Source organism: Leopardus geoffroyi, chromosome B3 (genome assembly GCF_018350155.1).
Source record: "Leopardus geoffroyi isolate Oge1 chromosome B3, O.geoffroyi_Oge1_pat1.0, whole genome shotgun sequence".
Classification (NCBI taxonomy): Eukaryota; Metazoa; Chordata; class Mammalia; order Carnivora; family Felidae; genus Leopardus; species Leopardus geoffroyi.
In genome coordinates this window covers 36,797,638-36,824,083 of record NC_059337.1, presented here as the reverse complement: position 1 = coordinate 36,824,083, position 26,446 = coordinate 36,797,638, and the positions used below count along the sequence as shown (strand labels likewise).

The window sequence follows — 26,446 nt, the reverse complement described above, 5'->3', positions numbered from 1 at the left end:
ACAGCGACAACAGCCACGGTGACAAAATGGCAGCCCGGCGCCCGGCAGTCGTGCCACAGGCGAGCAGGGCCCCGGCGGCCGCCCCTGCCCCCCAATAACGCGTCGGCGCCCTTCGGGCTCGGCCTCCGGCGGGCCTGGCCTTTGCAAAAATAATAATAATAACACAACACCTCGAGCTCCAAAGCAGCGGGGGAAGCCAGGAGGCCCGCCCGGGGCCGACCCCGCGCGCCCGCGCCCGGCCCGTGCGCACGAGGCCCGGCCGCCTCGGCGCCAGCCCGCCCGCCGGCCCGCGCCCCGCGTCGCATGGAGCCCGGCGCCCGCACTCGCAGCCCCGCGCTCGGCGCCGGCCGCGCCATGGGGGAGGGGCGGGGCGGGCCGCGCGAGACCCGGGAAACATGGCTGCTCGTCCTATTTCGGCGTCGCGGCGTGGCCACCAGCCCCCGGATCCGAGTTGGGAGAGGCTCCGAAGGTGGGTATGTGGGGGCCCCCGGGGGGGGGGAGCGCGGCGGGGAGGGGCGCAGGGGGCGCTCTCCGAGAGCTATTTGTCTTAAGAACGTTTACAAAAAAATAGTTCCTCCTCCCCCACCCCTTTTGTCCCTCATTAGCAAGCTTTCTCGCTCCCCCTCCTCCCCAAATGTGCAGAAAGTGCCCCCTCCATCCCCACCCGCGCCCCACCCCGCCTCGAGGCAGGGGGCAGGCGAGTGGGCAGGGAGACTCGGAGGCGAGGGGGCGAAGCGTGAGAAATCGCTCCCAGTTCGGCGCGGCGCGCTCCCCTCCCCCAGCACACACTCGGGGAAGTTTAAAGAGCCGGTTCGACCCGCTTTCGATCTCGCTCCCAGTTGGCCGGCCGGGTGGCTGGGGCCGGCCTGGCGAACCGCGCCTCCACACCCACCCGCCACGACCCCGGCCCCCCACTGCGCGCCCTTCCCCCTCCGCACGGGGGGCTTCCGGAAAGTACGCGGGAAGACCGCGGCTCCGGCCCCCTCCCCCATCACCACACCCAGCCCCCAAATCCTCCGGCTCGGGGTCTAAGCGGGGATGAAACCGGCCAGAGAAAGGCAAACCGCCGGCAAATTGTTCGCGGAAACTCCTGCCTTCTCGGCGGGCACCCCCTCCCCTCCCTCCGCCACCCCCTCCCCGCCCTGCGCGCCATAAGGCACTGCACGTCTACAGTCCACAGCTGCGTTATGGTGGGGGGGGGGGGCACAAAAAGGATCTTGTTTTCAAAAGTCTCACTCAGGTTTGGGGGAGGAACTAGAGAAAAGAGGAAGCAAGGCCTGCCTTCGCCAGGGATTCGGGTTTTAACGGGCTGAAGGGGCGACAGGTCAGCGCACCGTGCTACCCAAACTTCCAACTCTGTGGAACCCTGGTCACCGAGGCTGGAGGAGGGGTCCTCCGGCCCGCGCTGCCCGGGACTTGGAAGGGGCCGCGAGAGGAGCCGGCCAGGGTCTCCGCCCCAGAGCCGGGGTCTCCGCTGAGCCGCCAACTCACATAAAACACTGTTTGAAAGCGAGAGGGAGACAGAAATACAAACGAGCGTTCGAGTAACCCACCCTCACCTTCCCCCTCCTTGGGGGTGGGCTTTCGCCCGAGCCTCCCAGTTCCCATCCGTGTAAGTTTCCTCCGGCCGTACTCCCGCCGCTGCCCAATCAATAACGGCGACCAGAAGGCAAACTCCCATCCCGGAGCTGCGTGTTTCCTATGCCCGCATAAATCTGGACCCGGCCAATACCCACCACGGGCACCAGGTCTGGGCAGCTCGCGTCCTGACAAAGTTTCCCGTGCCCATTTATTAACCAGGCGCCGAATGGCTGCCGAGGAGCCCACCCGGGAGAAAGCCTGGCCGGGGGGCGCCGGGGCTCAAAGGCTGGCATCTCAGCGAGGCCGGAAGGAGCAGGGGCGAGGGGGGACCGGGACGTAGCCTTTGGGTAACTTGCAATAGCGATCGCTCGAGGTGGGGAGGTGCGGGGATTATCTGTGCCTTAGCACGTTCGAAAATCCCTCCCCCCTTCCAATTTATCCTCCCTTCGGAAGGAAAGGAAGAAACATCAGCATCTGGCCCGAAGGTGGGGTGGAAAGAGTGAGGGAGAAAGAGGAGGAGAGGAAGGGAGGCAGAGAAAGGGAGGGAGGGAGAGAAAGGGCGCGTTCACGAACACTACAAAGTTACAAATATGGCTCCCCCGTCTCTCGCCTCATCACTGCAAAGAAATGAAGACGCACTTTAAACTCGAGCCATTCCCAACTCCACTGCAGCCCCCTACCCACGCGCTCTCCCCGGGGGCCTCGGCCCACATTTATCAGAAACTAAACCGGACTCGCGAAGCCCAAAACTTATTGTGTGTGTGCGAGCGAGAGAGAGAGAGAGAAAGGGAGGGGGAAGGCGCGGGAGGGGGGCGGAAGGGGGGATTCATTTATAAAATATAAAACCCCCTTTTTTTGTTGTTAAATCCAGGAGGCAGCCCCCCTCCTCCTCTGCCTCGTTAATCTTTCCCCAGACGGAGTCAAGGGAGCAGCGAGCTCAGAGGGTTATTTCGCCTCATTCTCTCCGACCCAAACGCGTGCGCCCGCTGGCCCCCGGTGGGTGCACACTCGCACGCACACTCTCGCACCCACACTCGCACACGCGGGAGCACACGCACAGGTAGTCACACACCAAGGGCAGCGGCGGCGGCAGCCGGAACATGCTCGGATGGCATTGCAACCCCCCAACCTTGCAATTCATTTGCAGTCCGACCCCGAAACCCACACCTCCCGGGCGCCCCCCCCTCAAAAAAAAGTGCCTCCCCCCAACGCACACACACACACAAAGTAGGAGAATGGACCGACAGAGATATTTTTGGCAAATGCTCACATCAGAGGGCGTCCTGTTCCGCAGCTCTAAATGAATCCGTTTGTCCATTTCCATCTCTCGCGCTCTCTCTCTGCAGAGGCTCCCGCGCCGGCGGAATTCAATCAATAAACCCCGAACCCACGGCCGCGCGTTTTAGGACTTTGAAGGCTCAACCAGCTCCGCTCGGTTCTCGAGCCCCCAGCACCCGCGGCGCACACTAACCTGATCACGGTGGAGGCGGGACCTGCGGGCCGGCGGATGAGCGGCAACAGCTGGAGCCAATCGCCGCCGAGGGTCTCCGGGCAACAGCCAATGGTGGCAGCGGCGGGGGGGGAAGGGACCAATGGGCGGGCTGCGCAGCCGGCCAGGGAGGCTCAGCCATTTGGTTGTGGTGCCGGAGACGGACCCCTTTAGATTTCGGGGCGGCTGAGGAGCGCGGCGGCTGCTTGGTGGCTGAGCTAGGGGGGTGGGCAGAATGGCGGGGGAAGGGAAGGTGACTGCGCCTCGAGAGCCTAGCCGCTCGGCCTCGCCAGCCCGCCGCCGCCGCCTCAGCGTTTGGCCGGGGGCGGGGCCGCAGGTGCGTTACTCGAGGGGGAGGGGCGCGGCCGGAGGGGTCGGGGTCGGGATCCTCGCAGGGCCGAGGGCTTCGCGGGGACGCCCTGGGCCTGCCCGCCTCGCTGGAGCGGGTTGGTGAAAGAGGTGGACGTCCGGCGCGAGGTCTCGGGGCCGCGGGCTGCCCCGCGGGCTGGCTGATGAAAGGCCTGGAAAGAGGGGGGAGGGGTCAAGGGTGCAGTGGGAGGAGGGGCTGGTCATTTTCTGGGTCCGGAGGGCCGAGCGGTGGAGCGTGGCTGCTGCCCTCCACCCCCTCCGCGGGTTCCCACCCCCCCGGCTGCGGCTCACAGCCCGCGCGCCCCTTCGCCTCCCGCCTCGTCCTCGTCCAGCCGCGGCCATCGCCGCCCCTCTAATAAACAAGTAAATGAAAGCAAGATGCGTCCACCTTTGGATGACTTTCCTCGCGGTCTTGACCCTCTCTACGGAGGGGCCTTTCAATTTGCTGTCATGTAAGGTCAGCCTGGAAGGAGCGATCACCAAGAGGCACCCAGGATCTTGTTCAGCCAATAAATGAATGGAGACCATGGATTAAGAGTTGTTGCTGAATATACTGAATATTAAAAAAAAAAAAAAAAAAAGTGAAAAGGGAAGGTGCTAATAACTTCTGGTTTTCTGGTCCAAACATAATTTGATGGGCTTTGTAGACCTAGTGAAAGGAAACGGCGCACAGTTTATTCTAATCGTCCACCTGACTCATTTGGTTCAATTTGGGTTGCCCAAGAGGCTCTATTTGGAGCACTTTCTCCAGGTTTTACGGTTTGCTTGCTTTGGGTTTTTTTTTTTGTTTTGTTTTGTTTTGTTTTGTTTTGTTCTGTTTTGTCATCACATTAGTTTTTAGACCTTAAAGCCTTCATCCCCACTGGGTTACCTACTTCTTATGGCCAGGCCTTGGACCTTGTCATGTACTAGGTTGGCTGCCTATGGCTGTTAATAAATCATGGGGAATTGTTGTCAACAAGGACGGATCCATCGTTACCCTTCCACACAAGTGTTTTTCAGTGCTTCTATTTCTGTGTGTCCACACTTTTCCTTATACACGCCAAGGTGGTTTTTAGGTGGGGATACATTGTATTTTATTTTTCAGGCACATGGGTTCAAGGGAGCGATAAAGCAGTATGTATGTTGCAAATTTGAAATATTGTTACATAACACCAATACAGTTTCATTCTTGAGCGTATAAAGTTGAGGAGGAAATAGAAAGTGACGGAATGTAAATAAAACGCAGAGAATGCTCACACTGGGGAAGAAACTGTAGTAACTCTGATACTGTAACCTGATGGATTGTAATCTTAAAATCCTACAGCCAAGCATTGTACTCGGTAAATTTTTCTTTCAGATAAAATAATAAGTGGAATTTGAAAAGTGATAACGTTTACCCTGAGTAGCTGGGAAATCCAAAATAAAAATGGAAAGCCATTGTTTTATTTCATCGGGGTAGTAGCGTGTAATGTATTTGACTTGTTGACTTAGCCCACATGTTTGTCTTCCTCAGTTTTTATAATCTCGTTGAACTCAGTTTGTGTAGTTGGAATTTATTTATTTGTAAACTGTATTGGCTTTGTTATAGGACATACAGGGACCCTAAATTACCTCTCTTTGCCAGAGTCAGTTGTTATTTCTGGATATAGCATTTAAGGTGGTTTCGAAACAGCTTTTCATCACATACATTAAGTCAATATGATGTGTAGAAGATATGTAACAGAGGAGTACTGAAGGTTATGTTCTATTTGATGGTAAATGCTTGTCTTCAATTTGAATTTTTAACCACAGTTAAGTCCACACTGCTAGCAATGTGATAGGGAAACAGGGCCTTTCCAGAGGACTAATCCTTTAAAAGCCAACCAATCAAATGCAGAGATGTTCCCTTATCCAGCTCTGCTGAACAGAAGCAAATAGCTCACCTTGTCACACAAAGATTGCAGAAGATGACTTGGAAGCCTAAACCCCCGTGAAAGAGAGTTACAGGACAAATTAAGGTTACAATTGAAAAAAATTGTGGTTTGGTCACTAAGTCAAAATATCAAGCAACAATTGTTTTTAGAAGGATCTTTTAAACATTTTGATAGCAGATTTTGTATTGGTGCCAGAGAATTGAAAGAAGACTTCACTAGATTCCAATCGTACAGAAGTTGAAATATCCAAAAAGTATATATAACCAATTGAATACTTAACTTCCCATCTTCCAACATACTTTTTTTAAAAGATTTTTTTTTAAGTAATCTCTATACCCAACATGGGCTCTAACTCACAACCCCAAGATCAAGAGACACTTGCTCTCCCACAGAGCCAGCCAGGTGCCCCTCCAACATACTTTGAAAGGACAGACTTCCTCTCACTTCCACAAATAGATTTGTTTGTAGTTTTTTTCTAAGAAAATTTTAATGATTCTGACTTTTTCTTACCAAAAGGAAATGGAAATTTCACTCTAAAGCTGAGCCATTTACCCCATGCCACTTGACAAAAAAAAAAAAGAAAAGAAAAAAGAACTCTTAATATTCCTTATTTTATGGAGTTGTTTCTTAAATTACATTTCATTGCATAATATAGTATTAAACAAACGCTCTGAATGATTCTGAATATCAGAAGATAGAGTAAGAAAAGGGCATTCTATAGTGGGAGTTCGGTTATAAAAGTTGCAGTCTGTAACTTCTGGAGCTGGATTTGATTCACACTGAGAAGAATAAATGAGCTACAATTCAAAGGCTTGAGCCCATAGGGAGAAAGATGGCCTTCAAGTAAGGAAAGATGTCTTCCTGCCTTCCAGGATATTCTAGAATGTTTTTCCTTCAAGAACCATTCCAAATAGATGAGCATCCTATGTTCTCTAAGAGGTCTGATCTGAGCAATGGATGTCTTAGCTTCTTGATACATGTTGGAAAGTACTGTTTTATAAATAACCCACAGTGAGGCTGCCGCCATGTAAGCTCATTTGCCCTTGCTTGGTGTCCAAAGATGGAGGCCCTCTGGTTAGCATTCTTTTTAGGAGTTGAACGAATGTATTCACAGTTCAACTTTTCGTTCTTCAGCCCGAATCACATACATTGGAACCTGGCCATTGTACTTTTTCACCTACATCATGGTTCTGCTGCCTGGACCCCAAAAGACAATGATATGGAAAGACTCCAGCTTAATTATGTTCTCTTTTGTCTTTCTATATAAATAGCTTTTAGAAATGTAGATTATTCTTTTGAAATCCATGGTAACAAATGTGAAGACTACTGCATTTTGGTTTGAATAGCAAAAGACTGTTGAGGTCCAGGATCTAAAAAGTTAACTATTAATTCTTTTGCTTAATAAAGCTTTGAGTGGTTTTATTTTTTAAATTATTGAATAGTTACTTTTTCAATGGGTTGGGCATAGAGAAAAAGCACTGCTAGATGAAAAGTCATTCCATGTGATTTTTAAAATTAAATTAATAGTAAAAATTTTAAAGCCACCTTAAGGATGCTTTATTTTGAAAAGGAAAAAAAAAAAATCAACATCACCTGCACACTAGTTTGGAAATCACTAGAGTTTTTTTGAATCTGATTCTTAAATATATTTATTAAAGATAATTCGGGGGTTTCAATAAGAGAAAGTTGATTACCATTCACCAAGAATACCAGAACTATAAGCTCTGGCGTCTGGTATTAAAATATGACTAAAAATAGATGCCTTAAAGGCAAATAATGGAATGAGAAGCCATTAGAACAAGACTGTGACTAAGGGTAAGCTAGGCTGAAAAAACAGAATTGCAATTAATTTCGAACTTACTATTTGTTTTATTTTATTTTTTTCCTTAAGTAGACTGCATGCCCAGTGCTGAGCCCAACATGGGGCTTGAACACACAACCCTGGGATCAAGACCTGAGCTGAGATCAAGAGTCAGATGCTTAATCGACTGAGCCACCCAGGCACCCCCCTACTCATTTGTTGTAATCTATCTGCAGTTGAAGTTTGCCACTGAAGAAAAAGGTACTAAAGTCTATTAAGATATAGGCGGTAGAGAACAGACTTTCTAAGAACTTTTAATATTTTTAGTATTTGCCAGTAGTGTTTGTAATTGTAAAAGTACATAGCAAAACTGTCCTCAGATTATCTCCTTTGTGGCAATAGTTTACTATTTGTACCTATAAGTAATTATTTTAAAATATAAACTCTACAACTCTTCTTGAATTAGAGATCAATTTCATGCATTCTGAGAAATTAGCCATTTTTAAATGAATTTCTAGTTGAAATAGCAGGTCCTCAGGAGAGTATACCTATACCCGAAATTTTCTCTGGAATTCCTGAATCCTAGCAACTTGAATCTAAAAATTATGCCTTTATTTGCACATGACCGAACAAAGATAGCCATGTTAGGTGTTTGAGGACTTTTACCCACCAGAGGAGCACAGGCTTTCCCCTGCTAGATTAGTTCTGTCCCAAGAATTCACCTGAAATCATTTTATATGCCTTCGCTTCTCTCCTTTCTCTCTCTCCCTCTCTCTCTCTCTCCCTCTCTCTCTCTCTCCCTCTTTCTCTCTCTCCCTCTCTCTCTCTCTCTCCCTCTGCCGAGAGAGAGAGAGAATTCCAAGCAGGCTCTGCCCTGTCAGCAAGGAGCCCGACATTGGGCTCAAACTCACAAACCATGAGATCATGACCTGAGCCAAAACCAAGAGCCAGACTGAGCCACCCAGGTGCTCTTCTACATATATTCGAAGGGAACTTGAGTTGAGTGTGACAAGTATTCTTTACTAGGCTAGACTAACTCATTATGTCTGTGTTTCTTTTCTCTTCTTTTTTTTAAAATTTATTTTTAATGTTTATTTATTTTTGAGAGAGACAGTACAAGTGGGGCAAGGGCAGAGAGAGAGGGAGACACAGATTCTGCAACAGGCTCCAGGGTCTGAGCTGTCAGCACAGAACCTGATGCGGGGCTCGAACTCACAAACCGTGAGATCGTGACCTAACTGAAGTTGGATGCTTAACTGACTGAGCCACCCAGGTGCCCCTGTGTTTCTTTTCATATGGAGAAGCAATGCTATAGACGAGGCCAAATAGCAGGCAAACACCAAGCCTGTGGATTGCGGTGTGTAGCACTTTTTATAACAGCTAAAGAAAGAAACAATATATTCATGTGCCCAGGAAAAAAGTTTGGGAGAGTGTGCCAGAAAATGTTTCAAATATTTTTTTACAAAGTTTCTCTATGGGTGATGGGGTTACAGTGTTTTCTTGTTTATGTTTTTTCAGTTGATAACTTTTGCAATGAGATAAAGTTATTTGTAATGGAAATATAGGTATAGCAGATTTGAGGGATGCTTGTGCTAGTTGGAATTCTTGGCTGCAGACAACAGAAGCTTTCCCTGACCCGTGCAAGCAGAAAATAATTTCATATAAGGCTATCACAGAACCTAAGCAGAACAGGGTCCGGGAAAAGAGCAGGAAACGGGAAGCTGGGCAGCCTGGGATTGCCAAGATGGTGTTCCATGTATAGTCTGCAGAGGAACTACCCCCCCCCCCCCCGCCATACCTCAGAAGTCATATCTGGACTGTGGACTCTGCCCCCCTCCATTGCTGCAAATGATCTCTCAGGAGCCTCCATTTTTGTGTCACTCCCTCAAGGTTCAGAGCCCTTGGCAGGAACATTTGCAGATGTCCCGGCTATCAGGGAAAACGATTATCTGCCCCCTTTAGCTTCTACAGTGGGATGTGTGACCCTGCCTCCTATCTGTTTCAGGATTCTGCCCAGAGTATTCTGACGTGAGGTGACCAAAAGTAAAACCCACTAAAGCGTTCTGGTTGAATAATACTGTGAATGTTTCTTAATGACCCGAATTACCCCTGTCTTAGCTCCTCTCTGGCTCTCTACTGCTTACCAGGAAAAGACTTGCTATGGTCTGAATGTGTTTCCCCCAAATTCACATAATGAAATCCTAATCCCCAAGGTGATGATATGAGGAGGAGGGGCCTCCAAGTAGGAGGTGACTAAGTCATGAGGCTGGACCTTCAGGACTGAGATTAGCACCCTTATTAAAGAAGACCCACAGAGCAACTCAGAAGACGGTGGTACCTGATCTCAGACTTTTAGCCTCCAGAACCGTGAAAAATAAATGTTTTGTTTTGTTCCTAAACCACCCAATTTGATATTTTAAAAAAATTTTAAGTGTTTATTTTTGAGAGAGAGAGACAGAACATGAATGGGAGAGGGGCAGAGAGAGAGGGAGACACAGAATCCGAAGCAGGCTCCAGATTCTGAGCTGTCAGCACAGAGCCAGACACAGGGCTTGAACCCACAAATCGCAAGATCATGACCTGAGCCAAAATTGGACGCCTGACTGACTGAGCTACCCAGGCGCTCCCCAATTTGGTATTTTGTAGTAACAGCCCAATCAGACTAAGACAAGACTGCAGCATCTTCCTAGGGTCAACCTTAAACAGAGCTAAAAATCTGAAATCCTTGATTCCCTTCCTTTCCTTTCAAATGCTTCCCTGTCCAAATCCTAAGCCATAATAAGTGATATATATATGTGTGTGTGTGTGTGTGTGTGTGTGTGTATATATATATATATATATATATATATATATATATATATATATATTATTGTTCATGTCAATGAAATACTTAACCAAAACAGAGCTGATGATAACTCTGGGACTTTGAGAAGAAGGATCCCGGTAGAGATATTTGATTTTAAGTCACAAGGAATTTAGTCCTGAGGAACACACCAAAGATAGGAGTGATCTACGTGTTATATTTCATGACTAAACACAGCAATCTCTGGATATCTAGTGATCTAAGATCTTGAGTAGTGATGCATTACTGACAGTGGGTTTCAATGCACTGCTCTGAGCACAGGTTCAGGCTCCAGTGCAGAACTAAGCTGAAGTGGATGAGATTTGTTGTAAAAATTTATGGGGAGTAGGCAAGTGGTCACAGGCTAAGTAAGGGATCATAAAAGGATGCAGTCACTTTAAGGACAATTTTGAAGAAAAAAAATGCTGATGGTGAGAAAAAATGTCAAAACCACAAACACATCAAAGAGGCCATCTTCCTGGGAACAGAGAGGAAGGCTGCAGAGGATCTGCTGATAGAAAACATATTAATCCTGGGGTACTGCCTCTTTCCTCTTGCCCCCCATCTTCTCAGGTCACTTAGCATAGATTGCTTTCGGTGAGAAAAAGCAAATGATAACCTTGCAAAGACTCTCAACAATGATCTAGGCATTCAGCTGTTTTCTCGTTTGATATTTATAACTATTAAAGCATGGCCTAACTGTTACACGAATAGAAGTTCCTCAGGAATGGCAATAACTTCTCTCCAGAGAGGCAGTGCTAAAGATGCTGTCCGTTGACACACAACATGCTCTTCGTGACCAACTGCTTTATTTATTTAAATGTAACATTTACTCAGATGATTTGATGCAAATTGTGGCAGGCTACTAATTATTCAACAAAATCTATTTCCTCTTCTTCCTGGACACAAAGTTTGACTATGCTTCCCAGCTGCCCTAGTAGTTAGAGCAGGCCATATGACCGAGTCTTAGGCAGCGAAGCGTTCTGAGAAGTGACGTTTGCCGGTTTGAGGCCTTATACCTCCCACGCAAGCCGACTGAGATGCAGGTGACAGTGACCTTAGTTAGAAGCCATGTGTTGTTCTTGAGGGTGGAGCCTTCCGCAGCTTGGGTCTCTAAGGAGAGCTGGTCTACCAACCTATTCACTTGCTAATCAAGAGATAAACTGTGACTGAGACAGAAACTTCCATGGTGCTGGGCCATTACATGTTTGATCTATTTGTTACTGCAATCCTATGCTAACTAATACACTAATAAAGTTGCTTTTCCTGTCTTAGTTTTCTGTCCATTTATGATTTTGTAGATGCATTGCAAATTTGAAATATTTATTATTGTGTTTGCAGTGTATCTTTGAATCATAGGTTCTCAGAAGCACCATAAAGCAGGCATAAAAGAATGGTGTTAAATAACAAGGACTTAATGAAGAAAAGATCATTGTAAGAGAGTCTACATAAATGACACACAAATATCTCTTTCCCCACATATAATGCTCGGTTCATAGTAGGTGTAAAATAAATGTCTGTCATCTCATCAATAAATGAGCCTCCCTCGCGAGCTCCACACTGACATTTCCATTGCCCGTGAGACAGTTCCAAACAGCTCTCCTCAGGAACATCCACAGAACATTCCCCAAACTAATCTTCCCTGTCAGCCTCTGCCTGCTTTGCCTCCACCAAAATACCATCGTGCTCCTCACTCTCCTGTTTTTGTCCGTCGCACCCTTGGCGTTGTCCTCTGTTGACTCACATAGCCAAATGGTTGCCTGTCTTCTGAGTCTGATTTCCTAAAACTCTTTGTCCCTTTCAGCCATTTACTCTACGCTAAGAGTGCTTGACCCAGCTCCTGTCTCCCTCATGTCTACATTGACCAAATGCGACCTAAAGTTCCCAGGCTTCTGTTTTTTCCACCAAAAATGTTTCCAAAAAAAGTGTTTTAAGGACCAACATAGGATTACCAAATTTTACTTTTGCCAGATAAAAAAAATTTTTATGGTTGAGAGATGTATATACACACACATACACATACACATACATACACACATATATAAATATATGTTTATATATTTTCTTTGTCCGTTCATCCGCTGATGGTCCCTTAAGTTGTTTCCATGTCTTAGCTAGTGTAAATAAGGCTGCAGTGAACATGGGCATTTATCATTTATTTATAGACTTTTAAAAATGGTAATGTAGAGAGGACTCATTCAGAATATAGGGGAGTCCTTCATATTACATATTAATTTTATGCAAACTCACCACAGTGTCCAAGACTTTCTACCCACGTAATTGGGAACTCTCCTGTGGGCCCTCGCTTGCCCTGAGGTCCCGATATCCTCTTATGGCCAGATGAATGTTGTTCTGAGCTGTGGTTACAATAATCCCATGACCAACAGCCTCTGGCTCCTGGTGGCCTGCACCCTCCCCCCTCCAACCCCCCCCCCCCCCCCCGCCACAGCCTGGCATTGAAACTCCCAACAAGGAGATCCCACACTACCTTCTCCCTGTTCTCTCTAGTTTCCAGACAAATTGGACCTTCTGCTATTCCCTTCTTTTCTATCTTGCACTATATGTTTCTCCCAGCTTACATATTCTTTTATTTATTTATTTTTTGCACCAGTCAAAACTCCACCCAGAATTTAAGACCAAATTTGATGCCACTGCTTTCGTGAAACCTTTTATGATCCACCCGAACAAACAAGATCTTTGCTCACCTTGACCTTCTGTAACACGTCAAGGGCAGCAGGGGGCTGGTGTCTCCAGGTGCTTTTTTATCGACCCCTCCCACAATAAGTCCCCGAAGATAAGAATAATGTTGAACACATTTTTGTTACCCCTGCCTTACTGGAGCATTAAATATTTGGTATATATTCAGTAACTAAATAAATGTTTTGAACATACTGGGCACCCTATTTTTAAAAAGCCCCTTTGACACATTTCAATAACTAATCTTCAGTGTCAAGTAAATAGCAATTGAAACGGATTGCTAAGTAAAGTATTCTTTCTAACATGAGGGAAGCAAGAATAAATCCTTGTTTCTATGAGCATAACACAGAAGCTTTCCTACTATAAAATTTTTATTTTAGGCTTCTACCCAGGAATTGTCTTGTCTTTTATTTTAGGTTCCCACCCAAGGATTGAATTGTCTTAAAAGCAATTCGTAAGAGAGATGGGAATTACAGAGCTCACTAACTCTAATTTTGTGTCTATGCCAATTTTAAAGAGGATACACAATTTTCCTTCCTTTGGGTTTTGCATTCTTCAAAAAGCAAGAAGGAATGAGATGGCAAAGCTCAACGATGTGAAACCATGAAACTCCTAGAAGAAAACATAATGGGTAAACTCCTTGACATTGGTCTTGACAATGACTTTTTGGATGTGACACCAAAAGCAAAAGCGACCAAAGCAAAAATAAATAGGCGGGACTACATCAAGCTAAAAAGCTTCTGCACAGCAAAGGAAACCATCAGCAAATGAAAAGGCAACCTACAAAATGGGAGGAAATATTTGTAAACCATACATCTGAGAAGGGGATAATATCCAAAATATATAAAGAACACATACAACTGAATAACAAACGATCCAATGATAAAAAATGGACGGAGTGGGGTGCCTGGCTCAGTCGGTGGAGCATACAACTCTTGATCTCAGGGTTGTGGGTTGAAGCCCCACGTTGGGTGTAGAGATTGCTGAAAAATAACATCTTTTAAACAAACAGATGGGAAGAGGATCCGAATAGACATTTTCCAAAGAAGACCTACAAATGGCCAACAGGTACATGAAAAGGTACTCAACATCACTAATCATCAGGGAAATGCAAATCAAAACCACACAGAGATATCACCTCACACCTATCCAGAAGGTCTAGTATCGAAAAGACAAGAGATAACAAGCGTTGGTGAGGATGTGTGAGGAAAGGGAACCCTCGTGCACTGTTGGAAATGTAAATTGGTGAAGCCACTATGGAAAATAGTATGGAGTTTCCTCAAAAAATTAAAAAAAGAGCTACCATATGATCCAACAATTCCACTTCTGGAATATATCTGAAGGAAAGGAAATTGTTATCTTGAAAAGATATCTGTACCCTCACATTCACTGCAGCATTATTTACAGTAGCTAAGACATGGAAATAACCTAAGTGTGCATCAGTGGATGAATGCAAAAGAAAAATGTGAGACCTATCTGTTTATCTATCTATAACTCAGTCATAAAAAAGTAGGAAATTTTGCAACAACACGGACAGAACTTGGAAGTATGCTAACTCGTTGTAAGTGGAATAAGTCACACAGAGAAAGAAATATTATATGATCTCACTTAGGTGGGGAATCTTAAAAAAACCAAAGTCATAGGTACAGACAATAAGATTGTGGTTGTCGGAGGGAGGGGTCAGGAGGTTGGACAAAATGTGTGAAGGTAGTCAAATGGTATAAACTTCCAGTTTATAAGCTCTGGGGATTTATTGTACAGCATGGTGACTGTAGTTACTACTGTATCATATATTGAAAAGCTGCTAAGAGAGTAGATCTTAAAAGTTCTCATCACACACACACACACACACACACACAATTGTAACCATTTGTGGTGATGGAAGCTGACGAAACTTACTGTGGTGATCATTTTGCAATATGTGCATATATCGAATCATCATGTTACACCCCTACAGCTAATACCATGTTATGTGTTCATTATATCTCAATACAACCGGGAAAAAAAAATTCTGATTTTTTTGAAAAAGAGGGAACGAGACGACAAAGCTCGTCTGTTTCACTCTCCTTTAACAGCTGGAGTTCTGAGCACTTGTACTGCCATGTTCTGTCTCTGACCAAAGAAATCTAATTTCCACCTCTCATGGTCTATAAATATGAACATCAGTGTGTCAGTGTTGCAGGCTTACTCCAATTATATGAACAGGAAATTTAGCAAAGGTGAGGATGAGTATATTTGATTAAGCTATTCATTGTTTTATGGAAGGTGTGAAAATAAAGGACTTTCGACGTGGGATTTGAATTTGACAGAGACTATTTGGTAAGAGGCTTTATGTGTTTAGCCTCACACTAGAGTGAGAGATGAGAAAAAACAGAACGGTTCTTTAAATTAATTCCTTTTAAAAAATGAATTCTCTTGACTTCCAGCTCTAGTTGTGATTGAGTGCCTGACATTGGACTCACCTTCCCGCTGTAAACAACAATAGAAGCTAGACAATTGTATAAGACAACAACTGCGGGCTTTGAACAGAAACCAAGGCAGGGTTATTACCCTTCAGAAAAGGGAAGCGCATGAGGTCAGCCTTGCATTCATCCCAGCACAGGGACGTGGAGCCCAGGCAGGGAGCAGCAACGTCTCTGGGCAGAGGAAACAGAGGTCAGAGCACAAGCCCTCTAACACTGCTGGGTGTGGAGGGCAAGGTGCTTGGGAGGAGGGAGTTGCAGAGAAGGAATCCTCCACAATTGCATCCAAACTTCCCCTGAGTACTTGGCCCACTGGTAAGCTGTGTATGAGCAGGGCAAGACTCCAGGAGACCCAGCAGGGAACAGTTTCCAGGAGGCGATTGCCAAACAGACTTCAGAGGCTTCACTATCAGGGGAAGGAGACAGGGGAGGTTAGGCCCAGCCTAATGCAGAATGTATAAACATTCATGAGTACGGAGGCACGCATGGAGACCCCAGAAAGGTCACACCCCGGGATTGAGGACCATGAAATATCAACGTCAACAGAAGTTTGGATTCCAGTCCACGTGGAGGACTTGGAGGGGTCAAGTCTTCAGTGGAAGAAGTAACTGCGGATGTGGTAGAAATAGCAAGAGAACTGGAATTAGAAGTGGAGTCTGAAGATGGGGCTGAATGGCTGCAGTCTCAGGATAGAACTTAATGGATGAGGAGCTGCTTCTCATGGGTGAGCAAAGAAGGCGGTTTCTTGAGATGGAATCCACTTCCGGCGAAGATGCTGTGAAGATGGTTGGAATGACAACAAAGGATTTAGAATATGACACAAAGTTAGTTGATAAAGCAGCAGCAGGGTTTGAAAGGATAGATTCCAATCTTGAAAGACTAAAAGATAGATTTCCAATTTTGAAAATGCCATGAAACAGCCTCACATGCTGCAGAGAAATCGTTTACGAAAGAAAGAGTCAGTCATTGTGGCAAACTTTGTTGTTGTCTTACTTGAAGAAATTGCCACAGCCACCCCACCCTTCAGTCATTACTGCCCTGATCAGTCAGCAGCCATCAACATCAAACAAGACCATCCACCAGCAAAAAGTTGATGACTCACTAAAAGCTCATGTGATGGTTAGCATTTTTTAGCAGCAAAGTATTTTTTACTTAATGTACATTGTTTTTTAGACATGATACTAACTGCACACTTAATAGACTATAGTGTAAATAAGCATAACTTATCTGTGCACTGGGAAACCAAAAAAATCACTTGAATCTTTATTGTTTTATTCACTTTATTGTGGTGGTCTGGAACTAAAGCCATAGTACCTCTGGTATGCCTATATACTGCAAACTATGAACATTGTGAGAAGATTTAGCAAAGACCTAAATAAAATGAAATGTGTGATGGTCATTGAATTAAAAATTTGATATTATTAAGATGGCAGTTTTCCCCAATTTGACCTATAGATTCAACATAGTCCTTTTTTTAAAATTTCATTAATTTTTTTTAATGTTTATTTTTGAGAGAGAGAAAGAGCGCACATGTGCACGGAAGTGGGAGGGGGCAGAGAGAGGGAAACACAGAATCTGAAGCAGGCTCCAGGCTCTGAGCTGGAGTACAGAGCCCGATGAGGTGCTCGAACTCACAAACCATGAGATCATGACCTGAGCCAAAGTCGTACGCTTACTTGACTGAGCCACCCAGGCACCTTAGATTCAACACAGTCCTAATCAAATTCCCAAGTAGCATTTTTTGGCTAATCAACAAGCTGATTCTACAATTTATATGGAAACCCAAAGGACCTAGCAGAAACAATCTTGAAAAAGAAAACAAAAGTGAAGGACTTACACTACCTGATTATAATGTTACAATAATCAAGTACAACAGGGGTGTTGGTATCTTAGTAAACTACAGATCAATGTAACAGTATAGAGAATACAGAAACTAATCCACATGTATACAATAATTGTTTTTTGACAAAAGATTCAAGGTCATTCATTAGAAAATGAAAATCTTTTTTAACAAAAAGTATAGGTACAACTGGGTATCTGCATGGAAAAAAATAACCTTGGCCTTTGTCTCACAGCATAAACAAACATGAATTTGGGGTGGATCAGAGATCTAAACATAAAATCTAAATTTTAAAGCTTTTAAAAGGAAACACAGAAGAATATCTTCATGAGCTTGGAGTAGGCAGATATTTTGGATGGAATACAGAAACACTAGCCATGAAATTAAAACTCATAAGTTGGACTTCATAAAAAGTAAAAATTTCACCATTAAGATAATAAAAAGGCAAGCCACAGAGTGGTTGAATACATTCTCAATGTATACGTTTAAAAAGGACCTGAATCCAGAATATATGAAGAACTCTCTCAAATCAAGTAGACACCTGACAAAAGAAGATGTATGAATGGCCAATAAGCACGTAAAAGAAGCTTATATCATTAATCAGAGATATGCACTCTAAAAACATAAAGACTATGTCATACCCTATAGAATAATTAAAATTTAAAGGAATGACAATAGGTCCATACCCCTTGCTCTGTCCCTTCACTTTCCAAATGATTCAGTCCTAAAATCATTATGTAGAACAGAGCAAGGTAGGTGCCACATGATGGAGATTTGGGGGAAGGGGCAGCCTCATTGGGTTAGAACAGTGTATCAGGACTCTAGCAGGGTGAGGGGGCAGGCATGTTTAGGAACAGTTCAACATGGCATATTAGAGCATAAGCAACTTGGGACAGGTGCTCACACAGAGGGAAGCCCGGTATTAGATGTCAGAGGCTACAGAGGAAGAGCCCAGAGTCCATAATGGGAGATAGCCTAACATGGGGAGTTAGAGCCCAAGCTGAGTGAGAAGGTATCTGTGTGAGGGTGACCCAGCATGGAAGTCAGAGCCTAAGTGGACTAAGGAGGTCATCCACTTGGACAGGTGGCCCAAAGCAGGGTCTCAGAACCTGAGCAAGGAGAGGAGGGTATCCTGGTAGAAATAGTGAGAAGGGTGACCACACTGGGGAGGAGATAGCAGTGGACATGGGAGATTGGATATATTCAGTGTATTGATCAAATATGAATATAATGATAACATATGTCAGAGAAAAGAGCTAAAAATATGGAAAGTGGAAAAACAAAAGTGAACCCCACCGTATGAGTTGTGTTAAAATTGGAAGTATTGGTGTAGACTCATGGTTTTCAATCAATGTAAAGGGGGTATGGAAATAAACATAGATGTAAGTGTGTGCATAGGTGTGTGTGTGTGTGTGTATGTATCCATCCACATATTCCCTAGTTTTCTCCTGAGAGAGGCCTTGGAGCAGTGATATGCTAATAACAATGAGCACATGAAGTGCCTAAATCTTGGTTTCTAAATACCATCTTCCATTAAAAGAAACAAAGACTCCTTGGATAAATGGCTGATTCCAGAGGTAGGCAGAAAAAGTTCACGGCAATAGTGAATGTTCTTGTGCCAGAAAGCAGAGAATTGTTCCAGGAATGATAGGGACATTTCAAAAGGACACAGAAGTCACTTTATAGGGCCAAATATGGTACAATTTGAGTATCAAAATAAACATTGATAGTAAGAGATTATTACCTACTGAAGAACATTGGAAAACACAAGTCCATGCAGATATAAATTAATAAATGAACAAACTGAAAGTTTGCAAAGCAATTAGTTACCTAATATCAGAGTACTCCCCTACAAAAATATAAATTGCAAAAAGAGTAACTTTATATTGGAGAAGACATGTAGACGCCACCTTATTCAAATGATCAGAGTCAATATTTATTATCAGTAAGGACAAATTAAAGTCATGTACCTTCTATGATAATCTTGCCAAAGATGTATAACATGGATACGATTATGAAGAAACATCAAATGGCCCCCAAATTTGAGGCCATTCTACAATATAATTGGCTTGGAAACCTTAAATCTTTAGGAAAGGCAACCTGAGAAAAGTTCCGTTTAATGAAGACTAAAGAAATTGGACAACTAAATGCACCATATACTTTTTGAACAGGATTCTTTTACTAGAAAGAACATTATTAGGACAATTGTTAAAGCTTGAATAGTGTCTGAGGATTAGATCTCTGCAGTGCACCAACATTAACTCCCTAATTTTGATTGTCATGTAGAAGAATGTCCTTGATTGTGTAAAATACACACTAAAGAATTAGGGGAACATGGAGCATCACGTTGCCAAAGGAAAATGTTCTTTGTACGGTAGCTGCAACTTTTGTGACTGTGCTACAACTTTAACAAAATATATTAAAAGTATGATCACACACACGTACAAGATAAGATCGAGTTTTGGCAAGGATGTGGATCAGCTGTTCCCTACTGTGGGTGGATGGTTAAATGGTACAGCCACTTTGGAAAAGTGTATGTCAGTTTCTTATAACATCAAAGTTACACCTACCCTATGCCCCCATAATTCCACTCCTCGAAGTGCCCATAAAAAGTCTTTTATTAGAATGTTCTTAAGCAGATTAATTTGACATAGCCCCAAACTGAAAGAACCCATGTGTCCATCAATAGGTGAATGGATAAATAAATTGTGATTTATCCACGCATTGGAAAACTTCAGCTATAAATAGAACTGCTGATACACAGAATAACGTGAATGACTCTCAAAAGAATTATGTTGAGGGGTACCTGGGTGGCTCAGTCAGTTAAGCATCGACTTCGGCTCAGGTCATGGTCTCATGGTTCATGAGTTTGAGTTCCGCGATCGGATCTGTGCTGACAGCTCAGAGCCTGGAGCCTGCTTCGGATTCTGTGTCTCCCTCTCTCTCTCTGCCCCACCCCACCCCCCTTGTGCTCTCTCTCTCAAAAGTAAACATAAAAAAAAAAAAAAGAATTATGTTGAGTGAAAGAAGCCAGACACCGTCAATTTATACTTATGATTCCATTTATATTTAGTTTAAGAAGAGTCAAAACAAAACCAAAGAAATTGAAATTAGAATAGTTATTGCTTTGGGGAAATAAAGATTGACTGGAAAGGGACAGGAGAGAACTTTTTGGGTGCAGAAATGTTTTATAGTTTGATTGGCTGATGGTTATATGTGCATATGTATGTGTCAAAACTGATCAAACTGTACATTTAAGATCTATGCATATTATTTTTATAATCTATACCTCAATTTAAAAAGCTACATTTAAAAAAATTCACTAAATCATCAGCAGTGGTTACTCTAAGGAGTGGGATTCTTTCATTTTCCACATAGTGCATTTCTGAGTTGTTTGAACTTTCTTCAACATGCATGTGTTAATTATTTAAAAGAACCACATTTAGAATCCAAAAATATAATTACATAAAGGTAGGATTTGTCCAAAGTGTGCTCAAGCAACTAGTTGTTTCAGGAGGAAGTTAAGTTAGACCTTCTTCTGTAGTATATACCCTGCCCCCAAGTTCAGGTAAGTGAAAGAGGTAATTAATGTATAAAGTCAAGCCATAATTTTAAATCAAGCCATAAATAACAGAAAATAGAGGTTAGCATTTATTTCTGAATGGCAAATAAACTAATATTGAAAGCAGTGTTAGGAACTCTAAAGGAATAGATTTTTGCTACACAAAAATATTAAGATACATAATAAAATTATATGCAAACAAAATGAAACACAACAGGAAGTTGGGGGAATTTACAAAAATACAGTGTTTGACAGATTTATAGGCAAAGCATGTGAATTCTAGAAAGGAAGGAAGAATAGAAGGGATGAAGGAGGGAGGAAAAGAGAAAAACGGAAGGAAAGAAAGAAAAAAGGGAAGGGATAAAAGAGAGAAGAGAAGGGAGGGTAGGGGAGGAGAAAGGAGGAAGGAGGGGGAAGGGAGGGATAGGAGTTAGGAAGGGAAGGAAGAGGAGGAACACAATGGCTAATCAACAAGTGAATAAAAACTAAACCTGAAATTTTACCTATCCAATTAGCAAACATTATTGTTACATTCTAGTATTTGATGGCAGGCATAGGCAGGCAAGACAAATTCTTGGTCACTACTTGTAGGAGTGTAAATTGCTATATTTCTGAAAAACAATCTAACAATGTGTATTCATAATCGTTAATATGTTTACATTCTTTGAACCAGAAATAGCACTTTTTGGAATCTTTCTAAAGGAAATAATCATAAGAGTCACTCTTTTCAGGATTATTCGTAATCGCCCAAATGATTTTAAATAATAACCCAAATGCCAACAGTATGGGACTAATTTGTTATATCATAGGATATCTGTTTGATGGATTATTATTCTACCATTAAATAAAGCTTACAATGAGTTTTCAACAACTCTTTTTTTTTTACATTTTTTTTTTTTTTTTAATGCTCATAATAAATTAAGACTAGCAAGGCTGACTCCAGTTTGCCTCCAAAACAGAAATTTCCCACTGGTGCAAAAACACTGTCTCTAGACACACCACATCCCCCCTCATTATATTGTAAATATATTAAACGTTAAATGGTACCTCTGCCCCGTATGTACTATTCAGGGTTTGTTCAGGACAACACAAGCCACTTCACGTCTTCTGGGTCTACAGGTTTAACACAGCAGTAGGGGTTTACACGGTTGTTGGACGAGCAGGGAGGGAGCAGAGCTGGGGCAACTGCTGCGAAGGCACAGGTGGACGCTGGAGGTCTCAGCCGAAGCAGGGGTTCCCCGAGAGCTTGCCGGACAGCCTCGGTGACGCGCATCTACTCAGCATCTGGCTGTCACCACCTCTGGAGAATAACAGGTTCCCTTTCCCTTCTACCTGCCAAATTTCCCCTAATTCCTTCCATGCAAACGCCAACCTCCAAGTGGGGGCATTCTGGGAAATGTAGTTCCTGGCTGCTCTGCATTGCGGAAAAGGGGTGGGAGGGATGCTGTGCTGAACAGTCTATCTGGCACTAGGTACCAAGTCCGAGGATTGTCCTCACACTCACCTGTCCGAGTCGGCAAGTAGTCAGGAGGCCACAGGCGTTAGGGTTGAATAAAAAAAGAATTTGGATTAGAGATAACAGAAGTTGAATTATATATTTTCTTATTAAAATAGCTCATTTTTTCACACATGAGGCATTTCTAGCTCATTTTATTACAAATTGCCAAAGCAAAACAAAGCACCAAGCTGTATGAGTGAAGCCAATTTATAGATCCTCTTTAGAAAAATTAGAAAATGGCATTAATAAAACTACTCAAAAAACTATTCAAAACCCTCATACACTGGTAGGAATGTAAAATGTTGCAGCCACTGGGGAAAACAGTCTGGCAGTTACTCAAAAAGCTAAGCATATTACTCAAAAAAATTTTTAGGGGCGCCTGGATGGCTCAGTCGGTTAAGTGTCCGACTTTGGCTCAGGTCATGATCTGGCAGTTTGTGAGTTCGAGTCCCGTGTCTGGCTCTGTGCTGACAGCTCGGAGCCTGGAGCCTGCTTTAGACTGTGTGTCTCCCTCTCTCTCTGCCCCTCCCTCAGTTGTGTTCTGTCTCTGTCTCTCAAAAATGAACAAATGGTAAAAAAAAATTTTTTTTTAATTTTTTAATCTTTAAAAAGAAAGAAAGAAAGAAAGAAAGAAAGAAAGAAAGAAAGAAAGGCACCTGGCTTGCTCAGTTGGTAGAGCATGTGACTCTTGATCTCAGGGTTGTAGGTTCAAGCCCCATCCTGGATACAGAGATTATTTAAAAATTAAAAAAAAAATCTTTTCTCTAAGAAGTTAAGCCTAGAATGACCATATAACCCAGCAATTCCACTCCTTGGTGTATAGTGAAGAAAAATATAAATATATGCTCAATATGCTCACACAAAAACTTACACACTAATGTTCATGGCAGCATTTTTCTTACAAGCCAAAAATGGAAACAAGCCAAATATCCACCAACTAACTAATATACAAGCCAAATATCCACCAACTTACTAATATAATGACTTATACTAATGAATAAACAAATGTGGTATATCCATACAATGGAATACTGTTTGGCCCTGAAAAGGAACGAAATATTGACACATGCCAACACGGATGAACTTTGAAAATACTATGCAGTGTGACAGACATAAAAGCTATAGGCTTTATTGTATCATTTGTATAAAATGTCCAGAAGAGGGAAATGTATAGAGATAGAAAGTAGATTCAGTGCTGAGGAGAAACGGGGACTGGAGAGCGACTGCTGGCACTAATTGCTAGTAATCGCTAATACCGGGTTTCTTTGGGCAGTGATAAGAATGTTCCAAAACTACAGGGGGTGACAGCACTATGTCTCTGTGAACACACTACAAATCACTGAGTTTTCAAAACTTGTGGCAAAATATACGTAAAATAAAATGTATCATTTCAACAGCGCTTAGGTGTATGGGTTCTGTGGCGTTAAGCACGTTCCTGTCGCTGAGCAACCATCACCTGCATCCGTTTCCGGAACTCTTTCTGTTTTGCAAAAACCGAAACTCCGTGTCCCATTAAACAATAACCCTCCGCTCTCTCCTCTCCCAGTCCTGAGCTGGACTTCTTGAGGGTCCTGGTAAATGGACTCATACTCGTTATCTTTTTGTGACAGGTTTATTTCACTGAGCATGATGTCCTCACGTTTCATCCATGTTGGAGCATGTGGCAGAATATCCTTCCTTTTCAAGGCAAGATAATATTATGTTTCTCCCTTCATCTGTTGACAAACACTTAGGTTTCTTCCATTCTCTGGCTATTGTGAATAATGCTACGATGAACATGGTTGTTTAAATGCCTTTTTTCTCCCCCCCAACACCCTGCTTTCAATACTTAGGAGTATATACCTAAGACTGGAATTGCTGGGTCATATGGAGGTTCTGTTTTTAATTTTTTTTTAACGTTTATTTATTTTTGACAGAGAGAGGGAGAGAGACAGAGCATGAGTTGGGGAGGGGCAGAGAGAGGGAGACACACAGTCTAAAGCAGGCTCCAGGCTCGGAGCTGTCAGCACAGAGCCCGACGTGGGGCTCAAACCCACAAGTGGAGAGATCATGACCTGAGTGAAGTCAAGCACTTAACCGACTGAGCCACCCAGGTGCCCCTCTTATGATAGCCATCTTAACAGATGTAAAATGGTATCTCACCGTGAATTTTTTTTTTTTTTACAGTTCACAAATTTGTGTGTCATCTTTGTGCAGGGGCCATACCAATCTGCTCTGTATTGTTCCAGTTTTAGTATGTGTGCTGCTGAAGGGAGCACTCATTGTGGTTTCTATATGCATTTTGAATTATTCACTTTTTAAGGGGTAATTTTATGGTATGTGAATTATATCTCAATTTAAAACAACTATTCATTGAGAGGCCTTGTGCACTGAGCATACCTAATGTCCGGATCTTGGCTTCTATGTTTCTTCACTAAAAGAAACCTGATCTGTGGTGGAGAAAGGACAAAGTGAGCCTGGGATATTAAGCAAGGAAGTGCTTAAACAGGGATGCGGACTGTCTAAAGGACGCTGGCCAAATTGGGGACAGATTGAGCATCAAAATGAGTAATGACTACACTTGATTGTAAAATATGGCATAAATAACAATCCATGAATTCATGGCAATAGAAAGGGAGAGAAAGAGAGAAAACAGTGGTTCTTTATAGAAGAGTCCCAGCTAATAGATGTAAAAGGAATTAGAGAATTTAGAAATCACCATTTTGCAACTCCTAACGAAATAATTGGTTCAAGCAAGGGTTCGGTAATAGGTGCTAGAATCATTAAGTGAACAACTATTAGGAAACCAAATATTCACATGGTGGCATCTCCCAGATTACTTTTAATTACAAATGGAAACATACACCTTTGCAGTGGAGAAATCTGGCAATTACTACTTTAAACACGCGGTCAATTTAAACATCATGAATGGTAGAAAAACTTGACCTCTGTGCTTCCGAATATGATGCAGTAGTAAGTATACAACATCAGCTATTATTCTTACTAAAATGTGTGGCCTGAATGTAATCAGCCTTCTCTAGACCTGATCTTCATTTTCCAGGAATTCAGCAGATAGTGGGACTATTCTCTAAGACAGTTGACCTAAAATCTTCAAAAAGTTAAGGCCATTAAAAAAAAAAAAAAAAAAAAAAGGAAAGAAGCAACAGCAGCAAAGGGACTGCTGTAGATTAAAAGACACTGAGGAGGGGCGCCTGGGGAGCCCCTGGAGGCACTCAGTTGGTTGAGCCTCCAGCTCTTGGTTTTGGCTCTGATCATGATCTCATGGTTTGTGGGGTAGAGCCCGGCATCCGGCTCCGTGCTGTCAGTGCAGAGCCTGCTTGGGATTTTCTACCTTTCTCTGTGTTCCTCCCTGACTCACGCTGCCCCTGTCTCTCTCAAAATAAATAAATAAACTTTACAAACAAAACAAAACAAAACAAAACAAAACAAAACAAAACAAAAAAAACCGAGGGGCACCCGGGGGGCTCAGCCTGTTGAGCATCTGACTTGGGCTCACGGACCCTCTGTTCCCGTCTCTCTGCCCGCCCCCCCCTCACTCTCTGTCTCAAAAATAAACAAAAAAAGACACTTAAGAGACCTAATTAAACAATAGCAGTAACAACAAAACTTCACACCTGTTCAGTAAGGGTCTATTGCTGGCTGCATGTAGACTTTGTAAACTGGTGTCAAAATCAGGGAGGCACAGGGGCGCCTGGGTGGTGCAGTCGGTTAGGCGTCCGACTTCAGCCAGGTCACGATCTCGCGGTCCGTGAGTTCGAGCCCCGCGTCGGGCTCTGGGCTGATGGCTCAGAGCCTGGAGCCTGTTTCCGATTCTGTGTCTCCCTCTCTCTCTGCCCCTCCCCCGTTCATGCTCTGTCTCTCTCTGTCCCAAAAATAAATAAACGTTGAAAAAAAAAATTAAAAAAAAAAAATCAGGGAGGCACATTATCACGCTTTGGTGATAATCTAAAATACTTATTATTAAAACTTGTTAACGAATGGAAATTTTCATGGCAAATCTCTTTCGTATTCCCTCCCCTGTGGGAAAAGAAATCATAATCACAGAAATGGCTGTCCTTGAAAGTACGTAACACAGCATGTGCTTCAAGATATTTGTATGATTTATCACTAAATCACAGATTCAGCATGGAAGAAAAGAGAAATGTACGGAACAACTTCTCAGTTCACTGAGCACGCAAACCCTTTCCACCTGTTAACGTCATTAACTGCAGTATGGGCCACTATAACATAACATTTCTAGACAAATGGAGCTTTTTAAATAGCACTGCCCAATGGAAATATAATGTGAGCCACAAATGTAAACCCATGTATAATTTTACCTTTTTTAAATAGTCATGTTAAAAAAGAAAAGTAAAATGAAGTAGGCAAAATTCACTTTAACAATGTATTTTACTTAACCCAATACATTCA

At 43.3% G+C, this 26,446-nt stretch overlaps 1 protein-coding gene, 1 long non-coding RNA gene and 1 other non-coding gene across 6 annotated transcripts in view; 1 reads left to right on the top strand and 2 right to left on the bottom strand.

The window, feature by feature from the left end:
- Positions 1-2,949, bottom strand: part of ANP32A (acidic nuclear phosphoprotein 32 family member A) — a 40,387-nt gene extending 37,438 nt beyond the window's left edge. Inside the window, exon 1 of one of the 3 annotated variants that reach the window (XM_045449287.1) lies at positions 2,852-2,949. In XM_045449287.1, the coding sequence (XP_045305243.1) occupies positions 2,852-2,905 (54 nt within the window). In that variant the 5' untranslated portion in view covers positions 2,906-2,949. Of the gene's footprint in view, positions 1-170; positions 372-1,736; positions 1,890-2,851 lie in introns of those variants that run through there. The other 2 variants (XM_045449285.1, XM_045449284.1) reach the window with 2 other exon arrangements.
- LOC123582811 lies at positions 356-25,169 on the top strand. Of its 2 annotated transcripts, none has more exons than XR_006704582.1 (3): positions 356-469; positions 2,928-7,396; positions 23,647-25,169. It is a non-coding gene; the product is annotated as an uncharacterized LOC123582811 (long non-coding RNA). The 2 variants fall into 2 exon arrangements; XR_006704581.1 differs by lacking the exon at positions 23,647-25,169 and adding an exon at positions 13,091-18,779.
- Positions 24,188-24,294, bottom strand: LOC123584533. The gene has a single exon (XR_006705501.1). It is a non-coding gene; the product is annotated as a U6 spliceosomal RNA (small nuclear RNA).
- Positions 25,170-26,446: the final 1,277 nt, after the last annotated feature.